At 53.1% G+C, this 22,100-nt stretch overlaps 1 protein-coding gene across 1 annotated transcript in view; it reads left to right on the forward strand.

The window, feature by feature from the left end:
• Positions 1–757: 757 nt before the first annotated feature.
• The window catches only part of LOC137465776 (zinc finger protein 420-like), a 135,637-nt gene continuing 114,294 nt past the window's right edge, over positions 758–22,100 (forward strand). The window contains exons 1-2 of the mRNA XM_068177798.1: positions 758–1,737; positions 16,197–16,203. Coding sequence (XP_068033899.1) covers positions 815–1,737; positions 16,197–16,203 — 930 coding nt within the window. The 5' untranslated portion in view covers positions 758–814. The remainder of the gene's footprint in view (positions 1,738–16,196; positions 16,204–22,100) is intronic.

Raw genomic sequence — 22,100 nt, forward strand, 5'->3', positions numbered from 1 at the left:
GTTAATGGGCCATTGAGTGCCACTGCAGGACTGATAAAATTACATCATCCCATTGTGGGATGCTCCGCCCAGGGGGCGGAACCAAGCATTCCTACCTGGATATAATCTCACCCTTGCAACACCAGGACCACCTTGCCTACTGGATTCCCAGAGGACAAGAGCTCCGTAACCACCACTGGACCTTCAGAGGAAGACCAGACCCTTCTACAGGATCACCGCTTTGACAGAATCACGTTCATCACTCCAACAGGACTGCAGACACCATTTCATCCGACGGCTACCACCACCCTGACCAACAGGGTGTCAGGTTAAATCCTGACTCTGTCAATCTAAGCCAGTGTTTCTATATCATTGCCTTGATCTTAATATTCTTACTAAATTGTAATTCTGGCTTAGACTCTCCCCCTGGTTTGCCTTCAAACCAGTATAAAACTCATTGTGCTCATCCCTTGTTTTTCTCCCAAAACAGAATTTCCTATCTCCAAACCTTCACCAGATGGAGGAGGTAGCTGCGAGGAAGAAGAAGGAGGCCTGGCACCCCCGGGCAGCTGAGGAGGAAGTCAGTGCCCCTTTCCCCGTCTCTCCTGCTCCATCTCCCAGCCCAGCGTGGCTCCCGGCTGCAGGACAACGATGCTGTCGACGCCATCCTGCCAGGGACACACTGGGGGGATTCTCTTCCCCTTCCCTCTGGCATGGAGGCAAATCCCATCCTCTCCTTGTCCTTCCTCCCCCAGGGAAGGAGCTGAGGATGGAAACCAGGGAGGACAAATCCCCGCGGCAGAACCTTGTGGAAGAGGCTGTTTTGAGCAACTCCATGGCGCAGAAATCCAACAGGGAGGAAAAGCCCCGGAGATCCCGCAGGAGGAGGGGCTGCAAACCCAACCCAGGGTGCTCTGAGGAGGAAAGACCCACCCTGTGCCAGGAAGGTGGACAGAGCTTCAGCCAGAGCTCAGAGCTGGTGGGCCATGAGCAGGTTCACCATGGGGAGAAGCCCTACAAGTGCTTGGAGTGTGGGAAGAGCTTCAGGAGGAGTTTCAACCTGATCTGCCACCAGATGATCCACACCGAGGCATGGCCCTACAAGTGTGGGGAGTGTGGGAAGGGCTTCAGCTGCAGCTCTGCCCTCGTCATCCACCAACGCATCCACACGGGGGAGAGGCCCTACGAGTGTCCCGAGTGTCAGAAGAGTTTTCAGACCAGCTCCAGTCTCCTCCGTCACCAGCGGATCCACACCGGGGAGAGGCCCTATGAGTGTGGGGAATGTGGGATGACCTTCAGCCAGAGCTCCAGCCTGATCTGCCACCAGAGGATCCACACCAGGGAACGGCCCTATGAGTGTGGGGAATGTGGGAAGAGCTTCCGCCAGAAGTCCCACTTGATCAGCCACCAGAGGATCCACACTGGAGAAAGGCCATACAAGTGTGGGGAATGTGGCAAGGGCTTCAGCCAGAAGTCCCAACTGATCATCCATCAAATGATCCACACTGGAGAGAGGCCATACGAGTGTCCCGCGTGTGAGAAGAGGTTTCCAACCAGCTCCCAACTCCTCCTGCACCAGCGCATTCACACAGAGGACAGGCCCTTCCACTGCCCCGACTGCAGGAAGGGCTTCAAGCACAGCTCCACCCTTGTCAAGCACCGGCACATCCACACCGGGGAGAGGCCCTACACGTGTCCCCAGTGTGGGAAGAGCTTCACCCAGAGCTCTCACTTGACCAGACACCAACGGAGGCACCAGTAAGGAAAGCTCTGTGAGTGCCCGGACTGCAGGAAGAGCTTTGTGCACTGCTCCAGCTTCATCCCCCATGGGAGAACCCATGTTGGGAAGAGCCCTGGTGAACCATGTTCCCTGTGATGCATGCTGGGAAGAGATCTTTTCCTGCCCTTGCCAATGACATGGTGTGGGATCAAAGAACATGAGGGTCTGGCATGGCCCTGTCATTACATTCACTCCCACCTCAGGTCATTGCCAGGGGCAGGAAAGGGACTCTCTCTCTCTCTCTCTCTGTCCCCGAGGAGAAGGGTGTCCTTTCCAGGCAGGAGGAAATACATGGCCAGGAAGAGCCAGTCAGTTGTGATGTAGTCTTCCATGTAAATAGTTTTTCTTATCCCTTCTGTTATCAGTATTTTTTCTGTTCCTGTTTGTTCCTTGTCTCGTTGCTGTTCCCAGTAAATTGTTCTCCTCCCAGCCCAGGATCTTTGCCTTTTGTGCTTTCCATGGGAGGCGGGAGGGCAGTGAGCGGCAGCACGGTTTTTAGGGGGAGCAGGAAATTGGGGAATCCCATTCCTGAACCCCGGCCCTTGGAAACCGAGCGTCCCAGCTGGTCCCAGCCCTGGTGGCCATGGCAACAGCCTTGGGAGCGGGTCCCTGGCTGGGGCTGTGGGAACCTCTTCACTCTGGTGCTCAGGGACAGGACTGGAGGGAGCAGCTGCAGCTGAGTCAGGGCAGGCTGAGGTTGGATCTCAGGAAAAGGTTTTTGCCCAGGAGCTGCTGGGGCACTGCCCAGGCTCCCCAGGGAAGGGTCACAGCTCCAGGGCTCTCTGAGCTCCAGCAGCGTTTGGACACCGCTGCCAGGCCCAGGCTGGCATTGTTGGGGTGTCATGTGCAGGGCCAGCAGTTGGACTCGAGGATCCTGATGGGTCCCTCCCAGCTCAGCCAGTTCTGTGGTTCTGGGATCCCATGGCCCTGGGGATGGGACTGCCAATGGTTGCCATGGCAACGGGCTCTGGCTCCAGGCCTGAGCTGGTGTCCATGGCAACCACACCCTGGCATGGGGTCTCCATGGAGCTGCCCAGGGACGGACCATAGCAACAGGGGCTGGTGATGGTTGTCATGGAAACTGACCATAGCAACAGGGGCTGGTGATGGTTGCCATGGAAACTGACCATAGCAACAGGGGCTGGTGATGGTTGCCATGGAAACTGACCATAGCAACAGGGGCTGGTGATGGTTGCCATGGAAAACAGAGTATGGCAACAGGGGGCTGGTGATGGTTGCCATGGAAACTGACCATAGCAACAGGGGCTGGTGATGGTTGCCATGGAAACTGACCACAGCAACAGGGGTTCCTGGTGATGGTTGCCTGCTAAGGATCAGATTTGTCACAGGCACTCAGAGGGGTTCCATGGGAATTTCCAAGAGTCTCCAGGCTGTTCAAGAGCTGGAATGTCACAGGCAGAGACAGGGGCTCCATGGAGACCTCCCAGGGGTTTCTGGGGATGGTAAAGAGCCGTGTGGTCAGAGGCAGTCACAGCCATCCCATGGTGACATCCCAGTGGACCTTGGGCTGCAAAGGCACCGATCTGTCACAGGCACTCACGGGGGCTCCACAGTGACATCCCAGGAGTCCCCAGGCTGACAAAGAGCCGGGATGTCACGGGCACTCACAGGGGTTCCTGTCGTGGGCAGAGTGGGAGCTTCAGGCAAAAGCTTTATTTCCTTACTGGAGAAACTCCTGCTGAGTCATGAGGTGGAGAAATGTCCCCCAACAGCCACCATAGAATCCTGAAAGCCCTGCAGCACCCCAGAATTCTAGACTTCTAGAATTCCTTCTAATAGAAGAGACTGGCAGCGGCTGGATCCCATCCCGACCCTGCAGATTGGACAGGTGGAATTGAACCTTAATGCAATTTGTCCCAAAAGATTAATGATGTAATACCAGATAAATCTGTATAAATACAGCTATGATTGATTCTGATCATTATTAGATAAAATGGTCTATTTACAACACAGAATAAAATTTAAAAAATAGTTATTTACTCCTCAATATAGGAGCTATACCAATTATAGACTATTCTGCTCTAGGAAGCAATTTTGAAGTCACCAGGGCCTTGCTAGAGTGGTTTGAGCCCACCGCAGGCAGAGCCTCCTGCTCCAGCAGGAACTGCCTTTCCTGTGCCAGGAGCAGGGCAGGTCCCGCTGCAGGAAAAGCCCCAGGCCAGCCCCAGCACAGGGAAGGCCTCGGGCACAAGGGCAGAGTGCCGTGCTGGGAGCTGTGCCAGGGAGAGCCTGAGGCACCGAAGGCGCCTTGGCAGCAGCAGCTGCTTGCAGGGCATGGCCAGAAGCCTCCCTTGGCAAGCCGGCCTGGTGGCCACCACTGCAATGTCACTGTTGAGTAAGAAATGTCACAGGCTCATCAGAAGGCTGATTGGCATAATGTGCCATATGTTTGGAACTGCTCCTTTTTATATGCTGCTCCGATCCAGGTTGATAAAATCCCAGTGGCACATATCAGAGGTTTGTTAGGGAAGACAGTGTGGATCAACTCTGCCTCGAGTACAGACAAACCCATTTGTGGGATTGTCTTTGCTCAGGGACCAGGTTGTACACGGTGAATAATGCAGAAATAGGGAAGAACACGATGTGTACCTCAGGGAGATCTCATACGCAAATATCACTGTTTGTTGGATGTTACTGCCACTGTCTGTACATTAAACCACACCGACATGAGACAGAAGGAAATGTGTAAGTGTCAAAGGTTTGTGCAAGTGATATAGAAGGAAATGTGTGTCAAAGGTTTGAGCAAGAGAGATGGAAGGAAATGTGTCTGAGTAAGTGAAAGATGGAAGTTTTTACTTGATGAAGTTTTTACATGATGTTTGGTAGTATGTTGACGATTCGGAGATAAGGGGTGGAATGTCCTCGGGTGACATTATGGTGCTTGCATCCCCTGTCGTGTGTTCTGTTTAGGCTTGATGTTATGTTCTGTGCCTTCAGGACTGGCTCCGAAAAGTGAAGGTTGGTTTTGTCTTGTTTCCAGCCGGCTCACCTCTCCCCAAAGTCTGTGTCTAGGAGAGGCTAGGGCTTGCTGGCTTGCTTGCTTTCGCTTTGCTCTTGCTCCTGCCTTTTGCTTTTGCCCTTGCTTTTGCTTATTAGTTAGTTTAGCTAGGCAATCCAATTTTTTCCCTGGACTGTTTTTTTTTCTTTCCCTTTCCTGAATACCATTTGAACCTGCTCAGGACTGGGACATGGGAGACACCAAGACACACCGAGAGCCAGCATTTTGTGACCTGCAGCAGCCATCTCCAGCACCGGAGACCGATAACTGGGCAACCACTCCCAGCAGAGACTTTCTGAATTTGTCACCTCTTCAGAGCGTAGAAAGACTTTTTGTCATCTGGTGTTGTTCATTTTTTGTGCTGGGGAGTGCTTTGCCTGCTCAATAAACAGGTTGTTTCCACTACTCTCTGAGGAAATTCTTCCCGAACCAGGTGGGGGAGGGGCGGTGGGGGGTTTGCTTTCTGGGGGCTCCTTCTGGAGGTTTTCTCTCAAATTTGCCCAAAACCAGGACACATTACTACATAAGCAGGCTGTTCTTTGGTGAGATCCAGCAGGGCCCTGTTCAGCCTGTGCTCAGCAAACTGACTGGCCATGAGCCACTGGTGGATGTAGCTCACCATGGCAGGCACCTGGAGAAGGCACGGGGGGACTTGGAAAGCTGCCAGAGGGAGGAATGTCCCCAGCTTCCCCAGAGAAGTGCTTTCCTTCCCACCACACTGCCATGGCCTCAAAGGCTTCCAGTGAGCAGTAGCCATGGCTTGGGAGGCCAACCAGTTCCTGGGAGGATCAAACCCTGGCCACAGGCTGCTTACTTGCTTTGGATTGCAAAACCCCTCCTCTACGAGCATATCCAGCAGGGCAGCACAGGTCTCCTGGGCAGGGCCAGCTCCAGGGCCCTCTTCCTCTTCCTCCACCCAGGACAGCTTGGGCACTCTCGGGGGTCTCTGCTCCATGTCAGTGACTGGATTTGTGGCTACTTGCAGGAGAGATGCCTCGGAAAAGCTCCGAGTCAGCAAGGCCTGCAGTCGTGCCTGGAAGGCACCTTCAAGAGAGAAGCCTCAGGAAGGCGACAGGACAGCAAGTCCTGCACTCTGGTCTCGAGGGCTCCTGCCACAAGGACAGGAGACTCCTGTCAAGGATTGTGGTCAGGCCTCGAGGGCACTGGTGGCAGGGATGGGAGATGCCTCTGGGGCACCAAGTCCCACGGTCTGCTCTTGAGGACACCTGCAGGAGAGAAGCCTCGGGGACGCCATAGGTCACCAAGTCCTGTGGTCTGGCCTCAAGGTCAGCTGCAGGAATGACGCCTCAGAAAATTTCCGGGTCAGACAGGAACGAGTGCGCTGTGCGGGGGCTCCTCACGGCACCACTCTGTCCCGTCCTGTCCCGTCGCGTGCTCCGAGCACTGTGGCGTGGTCTTGTCACCGCCAGCTCCTATGTCACCCCGTGTCACAAAGGGCCCTTGGACACGCTGTCCCGTTCCATGCCACGGTGACCGTGCTGCACCGTGTCACAAAGGGCCCCTGCACACACTGCTCCCTGCCCTGGGGCCACCCCCAGCCCACCCAAAGTGGCTCAGGTTGGAAGGAATCCCTCACCCCAAGTGTCTAAGACAGCCCGACAGGATCTTTAGGAACGGCTCAAACCATCAGCAAACCCTGCCCTGCTCTGCGGGCTCAGGGCAGCAGAAGGAGCCCCCAGGGCTGCCGACGCAGCCGTGCTGGGAAGGGCACGGGGCCTTCACAGAAGCTGGCACGGCCTCCTTGGGACACGTCCCGGCTGGTGGCCATCCTAAACCCGCGGGTGTTACACAGACAAGGAACGTGTGGGCCAGGGCACGAATGCTGCTCTGACCCCTGGGGCCCGGAGAGCGCTGACATCAGCAGGTGTGGCAGGGTCCCTGCCCAAGCAGACCTGCCACCCCCCGAGCCCTGGCAGCACCGGTGCCCGTCTCCTGCCCCAGAGACCTGTGCCCGTGGGGGGCTTCTGTGCCAGAGGGAGCCAAAGCCCACGTGCATTGGGGGCTGCGCTCCTGCCTGCAGGGGCTGTTGGCAGGAGCACCTGGAGCAACGCTGGCAACACTTGGTCTCTGTCAGAAGCTCTTACACCATGCTGAAATTATTTTCTCATTGAAGTTATTGCCTTCAGCACAAAAACACCTTAGTGGCAAAGGCACAGAAGAATCTGGAAAGTGAGAATCCTCAATTCAGGAGAGCTTTACTTCCCATTGCTCAACTCAAGTAGTTCCAAGAAGTTGCAAACTTCCCAAACTAATTGGGATGGCCTGAGGAGGTGAAGAGTTGGAATTTTGTTTCCAATCTCAAAGCAGCAAATCATTTGCCTTAACCTCATCCACTGAGGGTCACTTTACAGAACAGAGCACTACACAAAAAAGGGAAAAACTGAGGGCCATTCTTTGGTTTTCTATGAACAGATGATCATATCCTAATTCTCTAAAGAAATAAAAGCTCTCAAGAAATCAAATTCCACTCAGTGGTAGAAAAGTAGCTCAAAGAATTGAGTAGATGGCAAAAGGGCTAATCCTCCCCCTGGTACAGATATCTGAGTGGCCAGTAAAGTACAGCTCTGCCCTCTTGTTCCCTGCAGGAGAATCAGGACCATGAAGAGGAAAAGTCACAGATATTCCTTCTGCCCTCCGTAACCAAAGCTGTGCCAAAGCACAGATGCTGCCTTCAAACTGACTCAGATTCCAGCCTAGACCTCTCACCTTCCAGACAACTCCTTCTCCAACACCCCACCAGCACCAAGCCCCCCAAACTCCCGCACAGAAGCCCTAACACCCCGCCAGGAGCCCCAGCTGTCCCCGTCCCTCCGCAGAGCTTTCCCACCCTCCAGCAGACGCCCTGGTTCCCTGCAGGTGCCGTGGGATGGCACTCAGGAGGATCTGCTCCAAGGCCTTCCCCTGGAGCACGCTCAGGCTGCCAGGCCTATGGATCCTGGATCATCCTTCCCACCGAGCCTTCCTGTGCACGGCTGTTCCATTTGCACCTTTGCGCTCAGCTCGGACTTCTCCACTTCACCAGGAGTGCTGGGAAAGGATGGAGAGCAGCCTGGCAAGCTCTTTCTGCAGCTCCCTCTTTACCCTTGGGGAGGGAGAACATTCCACAGGAAAGCAACTGGTGCCACAAGGAGCGGGTGGCCTCAGGCACCTTTGGGGATGGAACAAGGCCTTGGTTTGACATAAGTAAGCACAAGCAATTCACATGAGTAAACAAGTAATTAGCACAGACATGCCTAAGTACTTAGCACCGGTTAGCATAACAAAAACCTGGCAGGCCTAACTTGAGATGAGAGTGACCTGACAAAAAGCTTTAGACACAGTCTACCAGAAGAACTAAGGGCAAGTGTGGAATCAGCCTTGTGCAGGGAAGCCCTGAGGAAGACTTTGTGCTGCTTTGGGGCATCGAGATCGCTCCTGGCCAGGGCCTGGACATCAGCTTCAAGTATGGGAATCTGACACCATGTATTTCTAACCGCCTGCCTATGGAATCACCTCAGCAGTGTAAAGATGGATGGTGTTTTTGATACAACTCCTACATCAACCCACTGAAATTTATACATGGTGGAGAAACATTTCAGTGGGTGCAGACCCTTGCCCACCTGCCAGGTCAATAAAAGGGCTTTTGGCTGACAATGCATTTGTCTGCTGATTTGTTTGAATGAGGGAGACCCCTCAGGACTGCTGTATCCTGAGGGAACACCATTGGCCTTGGCCTGTAGGCACCTGCACAAGCTTAAAATCAGCTGCCTCAGCTTCCAGGACCTCTCTTGGCCAGCATCCTGACGTGGATGCAGGACAGCTGTGAGGCACTGCTGGGACCCAGCGGGACAGGACCGGCTGTCTCGTGTCCACATAGCACCCCTCACACAGCCAGGGCCATCCCGAAACCAGACAAACACTCACGTGTCAGCACAGGGGAGCATGGACCACTGGGCTGCTCTCAGGGCATCTCAAAGTTCGAGAATCCACCACAGCACTGGTAAATTTTTGGGGGGACCAAGGAATTTGAGTATCAAAAGGGAAACTCCAATTTGTAGGGAGGGAAGTAAAATGCCTGGGACATGTGATTTGTCAAGGGAGCTGGCGGCTGAACCCTGAGAGAATTGCAGGGATAGCCTCACTCCCATGACCAAAAACTAAGAGGGAAGTCAGAAGGTTTTTAGGCCTGTTGGGATATTGCAGGCTATGGATTGAAGGATTCACGCAGGCCATCATGTTCTTGTATGAAAATTTAGTAGAAGAAGAGATTAGGTGGGAAGAAGACGACAAGCAAATTTTGAAGCTTTAAAGCAAAAATTAGTCAGTGCAGCAGCACTGAGTCTTCCTGCCTTAGACAAACCCTTCTATCTGTTTGTGGATATAGAAAAAGGGGCAGCACATGGAGGGTTAGCCCAGGACGGGGGAGGATCCAGGAAACCAGTGGCCTATTTATCAAAACTGCAAGACCCTGTCAGCTGAGGTTGGCCAACCTGCATTCAGGCTGTGGCAGCGAGCGCCCTGCTCGTAGAAGAAAGCAAAAAATTAACCTTTGGGAGAAAATTGAAAATATATACCACTCACTCAGTAAGGAGTATCCTCAGCTAAAAGGCTGAGAAATGGCTCACAGATTCCCGAGTGCTAAAATATGTAGCCATCTTAATAGATAATGGTTTAGAGCTAGTCGTGAGTAGCCAACTCAACCCTGCCCAGTTTTAGATGGAAAACCAGGTGAGGAATTAATATGTAATTGCCTAGAAGTTATAAATTATCAAACTTAAGTAAGAGAGGACCTAACAGATCAACCACTCCAAGGTGGAAAACGATTGTACATCGATGGATTTTCATGGGTAATCCAGGGCACAGGGTATTGGGGTGGGCTATAGCAGATGAAGAGTTAGTGGCCCTAGAAAATGGAAAGTTACCTTCCAACTGGTCAGCCCAAGCATGTGAGTTGTATGCCCTAAAGTGAGCTCTGGAAATATTCACACAGAAAAGAGAAACAATATATACAGACTCAAAATATGCTTTTGGAGTACTGCATACCTTTGGAAAAATTTGGGAAGAGAGTGGGCTATTAAATTCAAGGGGAAAGGAACTAAAAACTTCTTCTAGAAGTGTTAGAAACTTTACAATTACCAGAAGAAGTGGCAGCAGTATATGTTAAAGGACATAAAAAGGGGGTGACTCAAGAAGCACAAGGGAACCATTTACAGATTTAGATGCTAAGAATTCAGCTGAATCAGGGACAGGAAAATTAATGATAGCATTAACCCCCATTAGAGAAATGCAAGAAGTCCCCGTATTCGGTAGGAAAGAAGAGAAAGAATTCCTTAAAACAGGAGCCAAGAAAGAAAACAAAGGGAAGTGGAGATTAGCAGATGGGAGGCAAATGTTGAATAAACCCCTTGCCAGGAAAATGCCCAAAGGCATACATGGAACAACACACTGGGGACACCAGCGCTAAGTGATCAATTACTAAGGGACTGGGGCTGCATAGGAATTTTTGGGATAGCTAAGCAGGTAATTGAAATGTTTGTGGTATGTCAACAAGTAAATGAGAAGGTCATGAGGAAAACACCAGGGGAGAGCGAGAACTAGCCTTACAGCCCTTTCAAAACATCCAAGTAGACTTTACTGAGCTTCCCCAGGTACAACGGTGGAAGTTTTTACTAGTGATAGTAGGTGACCTGACTCATTGGGTAGAGGCGGTACCCACGGTTAAAGCCAATGCCAATGTTGTGAGTAAAACACTTCTAGAATCAATCATTCCCCGATATGGGATGGTGAACAGGATTGATTCAGACCAAGTGTAAAGCCGTCTGAAGCCCCCACTTGTCGCCCTGATTTCTTAGGATTTTCTAAAGCCTTCTGAATTTACATTCTTGTAGAGAACTTCCTCACGCAACTTTCTGTAAACAACCTATTATTTTGCATTCTTTCATAGAGGCGGAGAAATTTGATAGACTGGTAGTTTGTCCCGTGTCGTTGGAGAGGTGGCACGTTCACCTTCCAATCCACTGGCACCTTTTGAGAACTATAAATGATTGGAGTCAGAAAAAATAAATTAGTCTCTTTATGGTGACCAAAGCTGTGGTGCGTCATTTTTCCTTGTGTCCTCTGGTGACACCCACTTTTGCCTACCGATTGCCACGAGGAGAAAACCCTTCCCCCCCTACAGTTCCAGCTTGGAGAGAGCGGCAGTGCAGGTGCAGTTGCTGCACCGTTACGTTAGCTGTTCCAAACAAGGCCTGGCAAGAACTTGGCAAGGAATCGGCAAGGACTTGGCAAGGAATCGGCAAGGACCCGTCATGAACACAGCAAGGAATAGCCTGGTGTATCTTTGCCCACTCTCCTTTTGAAGCTGAATGAACTTTTGGGGTGACCCTAGTGGTCCCTCACTGAAGACCTCTCATCTGCCCCGTTACCACTGTGACAGACGGACAGAGATGGAAAACCCTCCTCCTAAGGACTGAGACTGAGACCCCTACCACAGGGAGGGGGAAACCACTAATGACATGACCTGTTCTTCTTCAGTAATTTCAGTGGACTTATTCTTCATTGTGTTTGTCCTGCTTCAGTGGTTTCAGTGGGCTCACTTGTTCCCCTGCAGCAATTGCAACAGACTTTCATTGTCCTGCATGTTCCCCTCTTTTTTCCTCCGTGGAGTATAACTAGACCCCTGAGTTGACCAGAACTTCGAAGACTTCCCCGACACGACCAGACGGATCCCCATCGTCCGGACCAGTGAGGATCTCGCCTGTGTTGGTAGCTATTCCCATCCCCCTCTTTTCTCTCTCTCTCTCTATCCTTTTATCTCCTTTCTGATCCCCACTATCGCATTTACTGTTTTGGCCCCTAATAAAGGTGCATTTGTTGGGATTAACTGATAGTCCCTTGTTGTTTGCCTTTTTGCACTTTTGGGATCAGTGAAAAGAACCATCACGACACCCCGCACAAGCGGATCGTGACACCAAGGAGCTCATTTCACCTCTAAAATATTGCAAAAAGTTGTTCATACCCTGGGAGTAAATGAGAATTACACACTCCATGGCATCCACAGAGTTCTAGTCACATTGAGAGGATGAATCAAACTCTTAAAAGAGCTCTAGATAAGCTAATGATTGAAACCCAAATGTCATGGATGAAATGTCTCCCTTTGTCCTTATTAAGACTTAGAACTCAACCCCAGTCAGATCTGGGGGTGTCACCCTATGAAATGACATTTGTGTTACCCTTTTTGACCTCACCCCAGAGGGTTGCCACCTATGAGGAAGGGGAAGCCAATGCCAAGAAATATGTTATGTCTATAGTAGAAACCTTAGGAGGGCTAAGACATAAAGGGGCTATTCCTCAAACTACCACCCTGGATTTCAGAATCCATAATATTAATCCTAGGGACTGGGTGATGATCAAGTCATGGAGAGATCAGTCTTTAACTCCTCAATGGGAAGGTCCCTTTCAGGTACTGCTCACCACCGAATCGGCCGTGTGAACTGCAGAGTGGGGATGGACTCATGCCAACAGATGGACTCATGCCAACACAGTTAAAGGCCCAGCAGGAAAAACACAAAGAATCGACTACATATAACATCCAGACCAGGTGAAACGAGACTGAATCTCAAGCAGAGACTGAAAGACAACCAGAAAAACACCAAGACACCCAAAGTCAAGTTTCCACCAACCAGTTTGAGAACTGTCTTCCTGTTTTAATGGGTGAGAATTACCAGCATCTGCTGAGGGGAAGTACACAAGGGACTGTAAAAGGTAATGGGACATCTTCTTTAAGAAAATAAGACAAAGGAAGGAGGGCAAGACCCCTTTGTTCACTTCCAAGAAGATGGCATAGCCTTGCTGTGGGTAGCAACCCCGTAGGCATGGTAAGGTAGGGACAAAAGGCCATATCGGACCACTGTCATTCCCCAGCTGTCTTTGAATACAACAGCAACTGGAGGGCGAGACCGAGCTGGCCTCTGGACCCCTAAGACACACTGACTATGGGTAGCAACCACATAGGCATGATAGATGGGAGTCAAAGCCATCCTGGACCTCTGTTAGGCCCTTTTGTCCATTCCAAATAAGTGTGTCTAAGGAAAACCTGAGATTTTTCTCCTGTTCCCACTGTCTTTGCCCACATCAACAGATGCTAGTATGACTCTTTCAATAAAAAAAATTCTTACTTAATTGTTCAAGCATAATGACATATAGAAAAAGAAAATGGGGGGTTTGTTATAGATGAGTAATCCTATGGTTGACTCTCACAATTAAGGGGTGAATATTAAGTATATGTTAAGTGAAGTTGTGTAGGTGGATAGTTATCTTTCCCTTCCCCCTTGCATTGTTATCATGGGATGCCCTCAGTAGTCAGGGCATTTGGGAGGGTCGGCTTGTTGCTATTGCAGCGCCTGAGCTCCAATCAAGCTGTAAGAAAGTGATCTCCACCACTGGACAGCGAAGGAGGAGTGGATTGACAAGACTTTGGGAGGGGCTGGAGCTATAAAAGACAGAACATCCATTTTGTAGATGAGCACACGGTGACTGAATCCTTTGCTCCTGGCGCTGTATTCTTTACTTTATTCACTCTTCTGTTGTATTTTGATAAGGTCTTAATAAACCATTTAAATTATTCAAAGTTAAAATTGTTTCTCACATGGGGTTGGGGAATGTGGAGCAAGGTTGTCCACACTGGGTCAGACCTGAGGGTGAAACTTCTCTGACCTGGCCAGACCTCCTTAGGAGGGGCCCTACATCAATATCAATCACAAAATACTGCAATCTGCTCTTCTCTAAAGAGAACAGTAATAAAGACACTCTTTAAAATAGGAATACATATTTCCTAGAAGCTCTTTGAAATATTTCTCCATAACTGTAAAAAGCAAGCTTCTTAATGAACTACATTAGAGCAGAGGGAAATAAAGGCAGAGCCATGGCTTCTCAGGACTTGCTTGATCCTAATGAGCCCCGTGGTGCATTTGGAACTGAGCCCTGGATACTCAGGGCCTGAGAGGAGATTGCACAAACCTGTCCAGGAGTCAAAGTCAGAAGAAAACCCCAAAGTTTCTCGAGCCATTAATGGGTGCCACTGAGGTCCATCCTCAATGCAGGCTCCTCATGGACTCCTTGGAGGAGAGAACTGGAGGACAGGATGGCACAAAATCCTCTCAGAGACTCAAACTGGACAAAAACCTCTCAGAGACTCAGAGTGAAAAGGACAATCCAAAACCTCTCAGAGACTCAGAGTGAAAAGGACAATCCAAATTACCTTAAAATCCTTGAGTATCTCAAAGCATCAATGAGCCCCACTGAGTGTCAGTGCAAAGCTCTCAAGGGACTCCTTAAAGCAGATAATTGGGGCCATGATTGCACAAACCTCTCACAGAGTCTGGATCAAAAGGGAAACACCAAGTACCTTAAAAGAACTAAAGCACCTTGAAGCATTAATGAGCCCCACTGAGTGTTGTTCCTGACAAAGCCTCTCCAGGGACTAATTACAGCAGATAATTGGAGGCCATGATTGCACAAAGCTCTCAGAGAGTCCAAGGCAAAAGCCAAAGCCAAAGTGCTTTGAAAAACCTGCAGTCCTTGGGAGTATGAAGGAGCCCCCAGGGCCATTCCTGAGCAAGGCTCCCCAGGGACTCCTTCCAGCAGATCCTTGAGGCCACTGGGATGTGGGCTAGGGGGGGATGCTGAGGGCAGGACCAGGAGCTGACAGTGCCCAGCCTGGCTGGGGCTGTGCCAGGAGGCCCCAGTGCCTCAGGACAAGGTGTCTCCTGACAGCCCTTGGTGGCACAGACCCTGCTGTGCCCCAGGGCACCAGGACTTGGCTTTTTTTTGTCCCCACCTGTCATCAGTGCCTCCAGTTCTCTGCTCTGCCTGGGGCCTGGGGACACTTTCTCAGTCGTGTCCCTCAGTGGGACCCATTAAAAGTGAAAGAAACTTTGGAGTTGGATTCTGACTTGGGAGTTCTGGAGAGGTTTCTGCAGCTCCCTCTCAGGGCCTGATGTTCAGGGCCTGAGCACAAAGCTCCAGAGGGTCATTAAAGTCCTTGTGCTGTGTCTGTGCTGCTGAGCTGGGCCGGGCTCCTGGCACAGAGGGTGATCCTGGCAACCAAGGAGAGCTTCAAAAGCACATTTCTCTGGATGAGCAGCTCTTCTCCCAGCCCAGCAGGGCTGGGGCACTGCCTGCAGCCAGCCCGGGCACAGCACAGAGGCACAGAGATCTTCCATCAGTCAGGGCTGGGAAGGTGCTGAGAAGTGCCTGGGGCAGAATCACTGGCAGCCCTTGGCACAGGAACCTCTGGCCGCAGGACAATGCAGCTGCAGCTCCTGGAGTGATCTCCTACAGCTGGAACATCCCAATGCCCACAGACCCTGTGAGTACAACTCTTTAGTATTTTTGGTACGGGGGGGGGGGGGTAAATGCTCATGAATCTCTGACATGCTGAGGGGTTCTGATCAGTCATAGAATATTTCCAAGGCAAGGATTTTGATAAAAATGAGGAAATCTCCAAAGACTTTGTATCCAGTTTCCTACTACTGGAGAATGGCAGGGATGGAAAGATAAATAATAAAGGATTATTATGAATTATTGATTATGAATTTTGACAAGCACCTGAGACATCCAAACTGTTACTTTTAGTGATCAGTCAGTTCACAGTAGATCCCTAATGTGCCTGCGGCCACTCTGCCCATGGACAGCACCAGCATCACGTCTGCTGGAGCCATCAGGCTCAGTCTGAGCTGTCCTTTCTCCAAGCTGCAAACAGAACCTGCCCCCAGCCAGTGCCCTGCAAACAGGCAGGGTTCTGTCAGGCCAAGGAGAGTGCACAGAGATTTGGGCTCTGTGAGTGCTGGCAGGGAGAGCTCAGGCACAGGGAAACACCTGCAGGAGGAAAATCCCCAGGAAGCAGAGAGAAGATCAGGGAAGGAGAGAAAGCAAAACCCAGAAATGCTGTGTCAGGGAGAGTTTAGAGATGTCCAGAGGATCCCCTCCAGTGCAGCCCCTCCCTCTGAACAAGCCCCCTCCCTCCTGTCCCCCCAGCCAAGCCTCTGCCCTCAGGGCCGGGGCTCCAAGGCGTGCAGCCCCTCCTGTGCAGGCAGAGCTGCAGCAGAGCCGTGGGGCAGCTCTGCAGCCCCGGGCCCAGTTCCCTCTGCAGAGCACAGGGCTGGGAGCAGCTGCCCGGCACTGGGGGCTCTGGGAGGGGGCACAGCTGGCTCAGGGTGACACAGCTGTCCCCAGTGCCCAGCTCTGGGCAATGCTGTCAGTGCAGCCAGGGAAGGAGCTGCATCTCCCTTCATCCAGTGCCATCAGAAGGACACTTGGAAGTCTCCCTGAGATTTCAGTCCAAGCTGGGAGCTCCAATCCAGGATGCAAACCTGTCCTAGAGCATCTCTGAGTTATAAAATTGATGGGGAAAGGCAGAGGTGTTGTGACACTGAAAATGCTGTTGGGTTGATGAAATGAGCAATGTGAGTCCTTGGCTACAAATGTGGAGCTGGGCTGTGCTGGATCCATCTGGTCTCAGCAGTACATGGTGATATTTTAGGAGAAGCGTGCGAAAGTGATAACCCTCCACCTGAGAGAGGTTAAAGCCTGGAGAAACTCTGAAGAGGTCAGAATGACAGACCATCTGCCCTCACTCTCCTCTCATCACTTTGCCTCACAGAACTTGCTCTGTTCTCTCTGGAGGCAGTGGAAATGCTGAGGGTTTCTGATATCCAAGAATACAAGCAGTGATATGGGGATGCTTATAAAGAAAATCCCAGGTCTCGTAAACACTAAAACCATGTCTGTGTGTTCCAGAGTAGGGTGTATGGGAAATAGCTTTGATTTTGGTTACAGGTATCTCCTCTAATTCTTCACTGTCCTTTCTGCCTGAACAGGTCCCCATGTGCAGCCACAGCCAATGTCCAACAGCAGCTCCATCAGCCACTTCCTCCTGCTGGCACTGGCAGACACGCGGCAGCTGCAGCTCCTGCACTTCTGCCTCTTGCTGGGCATCTCCCTGGCTGCCCTCCTGGGCAACGGCCTCATCATCAGCGCCGTAGCCTGCGGCCACCACCTGCACACGCCCATGTTCTTCTTCCTGCTCAACCTGGCCCTCAGCGACCTGGGCTCCATCTGCACCACTGTCCCCAAAGCCATGCACAATTCCCTCTGGGACACCAGCACCATCTCCTACACAGGATGTGCTGCTCAGCTCTTTGTCTTTCTGTTCTTCATCTCAGCAGAGCTTTCCCTCCTGACCATCATGTGCTACGACCGCTACGTGTCCATCTGCAAACCCCTGCACTACGGGACCCTCCTGGGCAGCAGAGCTTGTGCCCACATGGCAGCAGCTGCCTGGGCCAGTGCCTTTCTCAATGCACTGCTGCACACGGCCAATACATTTTCCCTGCCCCTGTGCCATGGCAATGCCCTGGGCCAGTTCTTCTGTGAAATCCCCCAGATCCTCAAGCTCTCCTGCTCCAAATCCTACCTCAGGGAACTTGGGCTCATTGGTGTTAGTGCCTGTTTAGCATTTGGTTGTTTTTTGTTCATTGTTTTCTCCTATGTGCAGATCTTCAGGGCCGTGCTGAGGATCCCCTCTGAGCAGGGACGGCACAAAGCCTTTTCCACCTGCCTCCCTCACCTGGCCGTGGTCTCTCTGTTCCTCAGCACTGCAGCATTTTCCTACCTGAAGCCCCCCTCTATGTCCTCCCCATCCCTGGATCTGTCAGTGTCAGTTCTGTACTCGGTGGTGCCACCAGCCCTGAACCCCCTCATCTACAGCCTGAGGAACCAGGAGCTCAAGGCTGCAGTGTGGACACTGATAGACTGGATGCTTTCAGGGACATTAAACTGCTGGCCAATTCTGCCAAATCACTTGTAATAAAATCATCTTTGATACTTCTTGTTGGTTTCATTTTGGAGGTTCTTTTTCTTTGTTTTACTTACTCCATATTGTCCACAAGGAAATGTCATTGTTTGTGCCATTTCTCATTTTGTTTCACTCCACCTTCCCTGTGGCCACAGACTGTGTCAATGAGGGGCTGCACTCTCGGTGGCTTTAAATGAATTCAAGAATATCCCAGCAAAGTTTTCTGCAGAGATGCCCTTTTGTTGCCTTCTCTGGAGCTGCAGCAGCAATGTCTGTGTGCAGAGCTGGGGGCAGATCAGTGCTGGCACAGCAGCTGTGCCCAGCAGCAGCAGCACTTGGTGTTGCCAGTGCTGCTCCCGTGGCCCTGCCCCGCTGCCCTGGTGGCCCTGGTGTTGCTGCAGGGCCTGAGTGCTCTCGGGGCAGGGCACAGTCCTGGGGGTGGCAGTGCCGGGGCTGCAGCAGGGACAGCCCATGGGCACTGCTGGGGCAGCGCTGACGCCTCAGGCAGGGCCTGGGGGCTCCAGGCTCCTTGCCCAGGCTCTCTCAAGGACACGGCCAGGCCAATGCTCAGCACAGAAAACCCCCGTGAGCAGCCCCAGGCTGGCCGTGGGCAGGCTGGGGGCAAACAGCATGGCTGGTGCTCTGCAAGGGCCCTGGGGGAGACGGGAAGGAACAGCAGAGCAGGGGCTGATCCATCCCCAGTGTGCTGGACAGCCCAGGGCAGCGTCCCAGAGCGTCCTCATGGAGCTGCCAACAACATCCCCCCTCTGCAGCCCTGGCCTCTCCCCCAGCTCACACAGGTGCCGCATCCTTGCAGGCACAGCCACGGCAGCACTGGCTCAGGAGCCCCTGTTTGCTTTGCACACAGCAGGCGGGAGCACCCCCATGCTGCTGCTGTGGGGACATGAACCTGAGGGAGCACAAATGCCATCAGCCCCTGGGGCCAGGAAGGGCTGGGGGATGCCAGGGAAACCACTCAGCTTTGTCCTGGCCTCTGCAGTCAACCAGAAAGTTTGTTCCCATCAGCTGGGAGTTTCCTGTCCACTGCAGACGCTGCTGCTCAGAGCCAGGGCTGCCTGGCAGCCACCCCCAGACTGCCCTGAGCATTTCCTTGGCTTCACCTTTGCTTTCTTTACTCTTCCTGATACAAATTTCTTCCCAATGCCCACCCCTGTTCCCTCCCCTGCACACAGCCCATCCCTGTTTGCCCTTTCCTCTCTGGCCCCACTCCCCATTCCAGTTCCTGACTTGGCACCATGGGAACGTCCTTTGGGGAGCAGGATCATCCCACAAGTGCTGCAGGAATTGTCTGCAGGCTCCTGCAGTGCCTGGTGCTGTCGTGCTGCTCCCTTGCCAGAGGCAGCCCAGGCCAGGGGGGCACATCTGGGCTGCTGTGTCTGGCTGTGGGGCTGCCTGTTCTGGGCAGTGAGGAGGGGCTGCAGAGGCTCTGCAGGACTGACAGGATGGGCTTTGGGGCTGTGAGGAGAAGCTGAGGGACCTGGGCTGCTGGAGCTTCTGAAGAGGAGGCCCAGGGCTCCTCCTGCAACTGCTCCAAGGGTGGTTTCACCGAACCACAGAATCAGAAAGTCTGGAAAAGACCTTGGAGATCATCAAGTCCAACCTGTGCCCGGACACCGCCTTGTGTCCCCTGAGCCTCCCCTTCTCCAGGATAAGCAACCCCAGCTCCCTCAGCCGCTCCTCACAGGACTTGTGCTCCAGACCCCTCACCAGCCTTGTTGCCCTTCTCTGGACACGCTCCAGCCCCTCCATGTCCTTCCTAAATTGGGGGGCCAAGAACTGGATGCAGCACTCGAGGTTCTGCCCAACCAGTGCCCAGCACAGGGGAAGAATCCCTGCCCTGCTCCTGCTGGCCACACCATTCCTGATCCAGGCCAGGAGCCATTGGCCTTCTTGGCCACCTGGGCACACTGCTGGCTCATGTCCAGCCTGCTGTCCATCAGTCCCTGCAGGTCCCTTTCTGCCTGGCTGCTGTCCAGCCACTCTGTCCCCAGCTGCAGCTCTGCCGGGGTTGTTGTGGCCGAGTTGCAGGACCTGGCACTTGGACTTGTTAAACCTCACCTTGTTGGTCCCTCCCCTGGATCCAGCCTGTCCAGGTCCCTGTGCAGATCCCTCATGCTTTCCAGAATATCAACACCCCCAGACAACTTGGTGTCACCAGGGTTCCATGAGGCCCCAGAGTGTCCCTATGGTCTCCATGATTCCATGAGGCTTCCCAGTGTCACAATGTCCCTCTGGTGTCACAAAGTTCCTTGGATCCTTGGGCCCTGCAGTGTCACAATGGCACCGTGGTGCCCCAGGGCCCTGCAGTGTCACAATGGATCCTTGGTTCCATGAGGTCTGGCAGGGCAGCAATGCTCTCCTTGGTTCCCGCTGTCTCCCACACCTCCCACTGTCAGGCTATAGAAGGACACCTGGCTGATGAAGGGGAGTGGGAGTGGGTACCTACTCGAGGAGGTAATAATATAAATCCTTCCCAACCCCCTCTCCCAAGCCAGGTGCCATTTCAGATTAGGTATGATCCCCTGGATCTGGAGAGTCAGCCAGATGGTTTAGAAGAAAATTATCTGCCGAGTGAGCCTCCCAGTTATGATTCATCTGTGAGACAGATCAGCACCTCTAACATCAAAAAGAAAAGAAGGGTAATCGTGGTGGGTGACTCCCTCCTGAGGGGAACAGAGGGCCCCATATGTTGACCAGACCCACCCCACAGAGAGGTCTGCTGCCACTCTGGGGCCCGGGTACGGGATATCACTGACACACTGCCTGGGCTGATTCAGTTCTCTGAACAAAGTACAGGTCCAGACTCTTGTCTCCAGCAGTGTCACGTTGCTCCTTGTCACCCTGCCTTGGGTGCCACCCGCCCATCCATCGCTGTGTACCCCGGGTTTTTCTCTCCCTGCTGGTGTTAGCTCTGGGAGCTGCCGCTGCCCCTGGGAGCTGGGCGTCCTCAGGGTGATCCGGCATCTCTGGGCATCGTCCTGGTGCTGGCCCCGGGCTCACTCCTCCAGTTGCCCCCTTAGGCAGCTGAAGGAGAAAAGGCGGTGCAGAGCCCGCCGGGCTGTCTCCCCGGGAGCTGGGGGCTGCGGGACAGCTGCGCTGCCAGCGGGGCAGGCAGGAACGCTGCGCTGCCAGGGGCTGGGCAGGCACCGGGAAAGCTCTTGCAGCAGCTCATCCCTGCAGGGCTTTTCCTGGGGAGGGGCAGGCTGGGCACGGTCAGCCTCCATGCCGCCTTCTTCGGCCTCGTCCGCAGGGCCAGCAGGCAAGGCACAACCCACAGACATATTTGGGTCTTCGAGTGAGGCCGTGGGGAGGGGCTCGCTGTGCAGCTCGATGCAGGGATCGCTGTCCATGGGAGAAGCTGGTGGTTCTGCCTCCTCCTCTTGCAGCGGGAGAGACAACGGGCTCTCTGGCTCGCTGTCACTCCCTCCTGCCACTGCTCTGTCTTGGAGCTCTTTTTCCTCCCACATTTCCAGGAGCTCGTCTAGAAAGGCGCAGGATGGCGAGTCACCAGAGACAGGGCACAGGCCTGCCAACAGGTCAGGATGTGCAATCCCTGAGTTGTTTCCTGTCTCTCCTGTGGAGTCCTTGAGGAGAGCATCGCATGACAGCGAGTTGTCCCAGACAGGGCACAGCTCAGCCAGCAACTGGTCAAGAGACACAAGTTCTGAGGACGTTTGTGTCTCTCCTGTGGCATCATCAATCACACTGCAAGTGCTGAGTGGGACCCAGGGGCCTGCAGCTGGCTCCAGGGTGAGGCTTGATGCATCCTTGAGGATGCACTTGGACCTCATGTGGCTTTCTGCATCATCCAAGGAGGAGAAGATGGCTCTAAACATCTCTTCATGGACTTTGCCTTCCACCTCCTCCAGCTCCTCCCTCTTTTTCCGCAGACGCTGCATCAAAGCCTCCTCATCCTCTGGGCACAGCCGCTTGAGCCGCGCAGTTTCCTCGGCTGGCTGACGAATTCCCTCTGCCTCTTGGCGGGCACTTAACCACTTGGGGGTTCTCAAGGTGGACCTGACGGACCTGTTCTCACGCAGGTATGGGCCCAGGCCTCTCAACAGCTCACTGCAGGTGTTGCCCCCATGCCCTTCCTGCACCTTGACGAGCTCCTCTATCTCAGAGCACCCCAGGTGCTTCCAAGCCGGCTGGGTCCCAGTGCGGATCTGCAGGCTGTGTGCGGGTTGCACCGGTGGCAGATGATGGCCCTGCCTTGCTGCTGAGCCACACCAGAGCCCTTCTGTTCTCCTTGCCAGGGAAGGCATTTCCCAGGCCCCACCAGCAGCCAGAGTGCCCCTTGGTGAAGGTGGTACCCTCTCTGGCTGGCCTCTGGCCACGGGGCCCACAGCACGTGCTGTGCCTCCGGGAGAAAACCCAGGGGCTGCTCCTGCTGCTGGTGCTGGCAGATGGGGCAGCTTGACCCTCGCAGAGGCTGCTCTTTGCAT

The sequence above is a fragment of the Anomalospiza imberbis genome, unplaced genomic scaffold (assembly GCF_031753505.1).
Source record: "Anomalospiza imberbis isolate Cuckoo-Finch-1a 21T00152 unplaced genomic scaffold, ASM3175350v1 scaffold_109, whole genome shotgun sequence".
Classification (NCBI taxonomy): Eukaryota; Metazoa; Chordata; class Aves; order Passeriformes; family Viduidae; genus Anomalospiza; species Anomalospiza imberbis.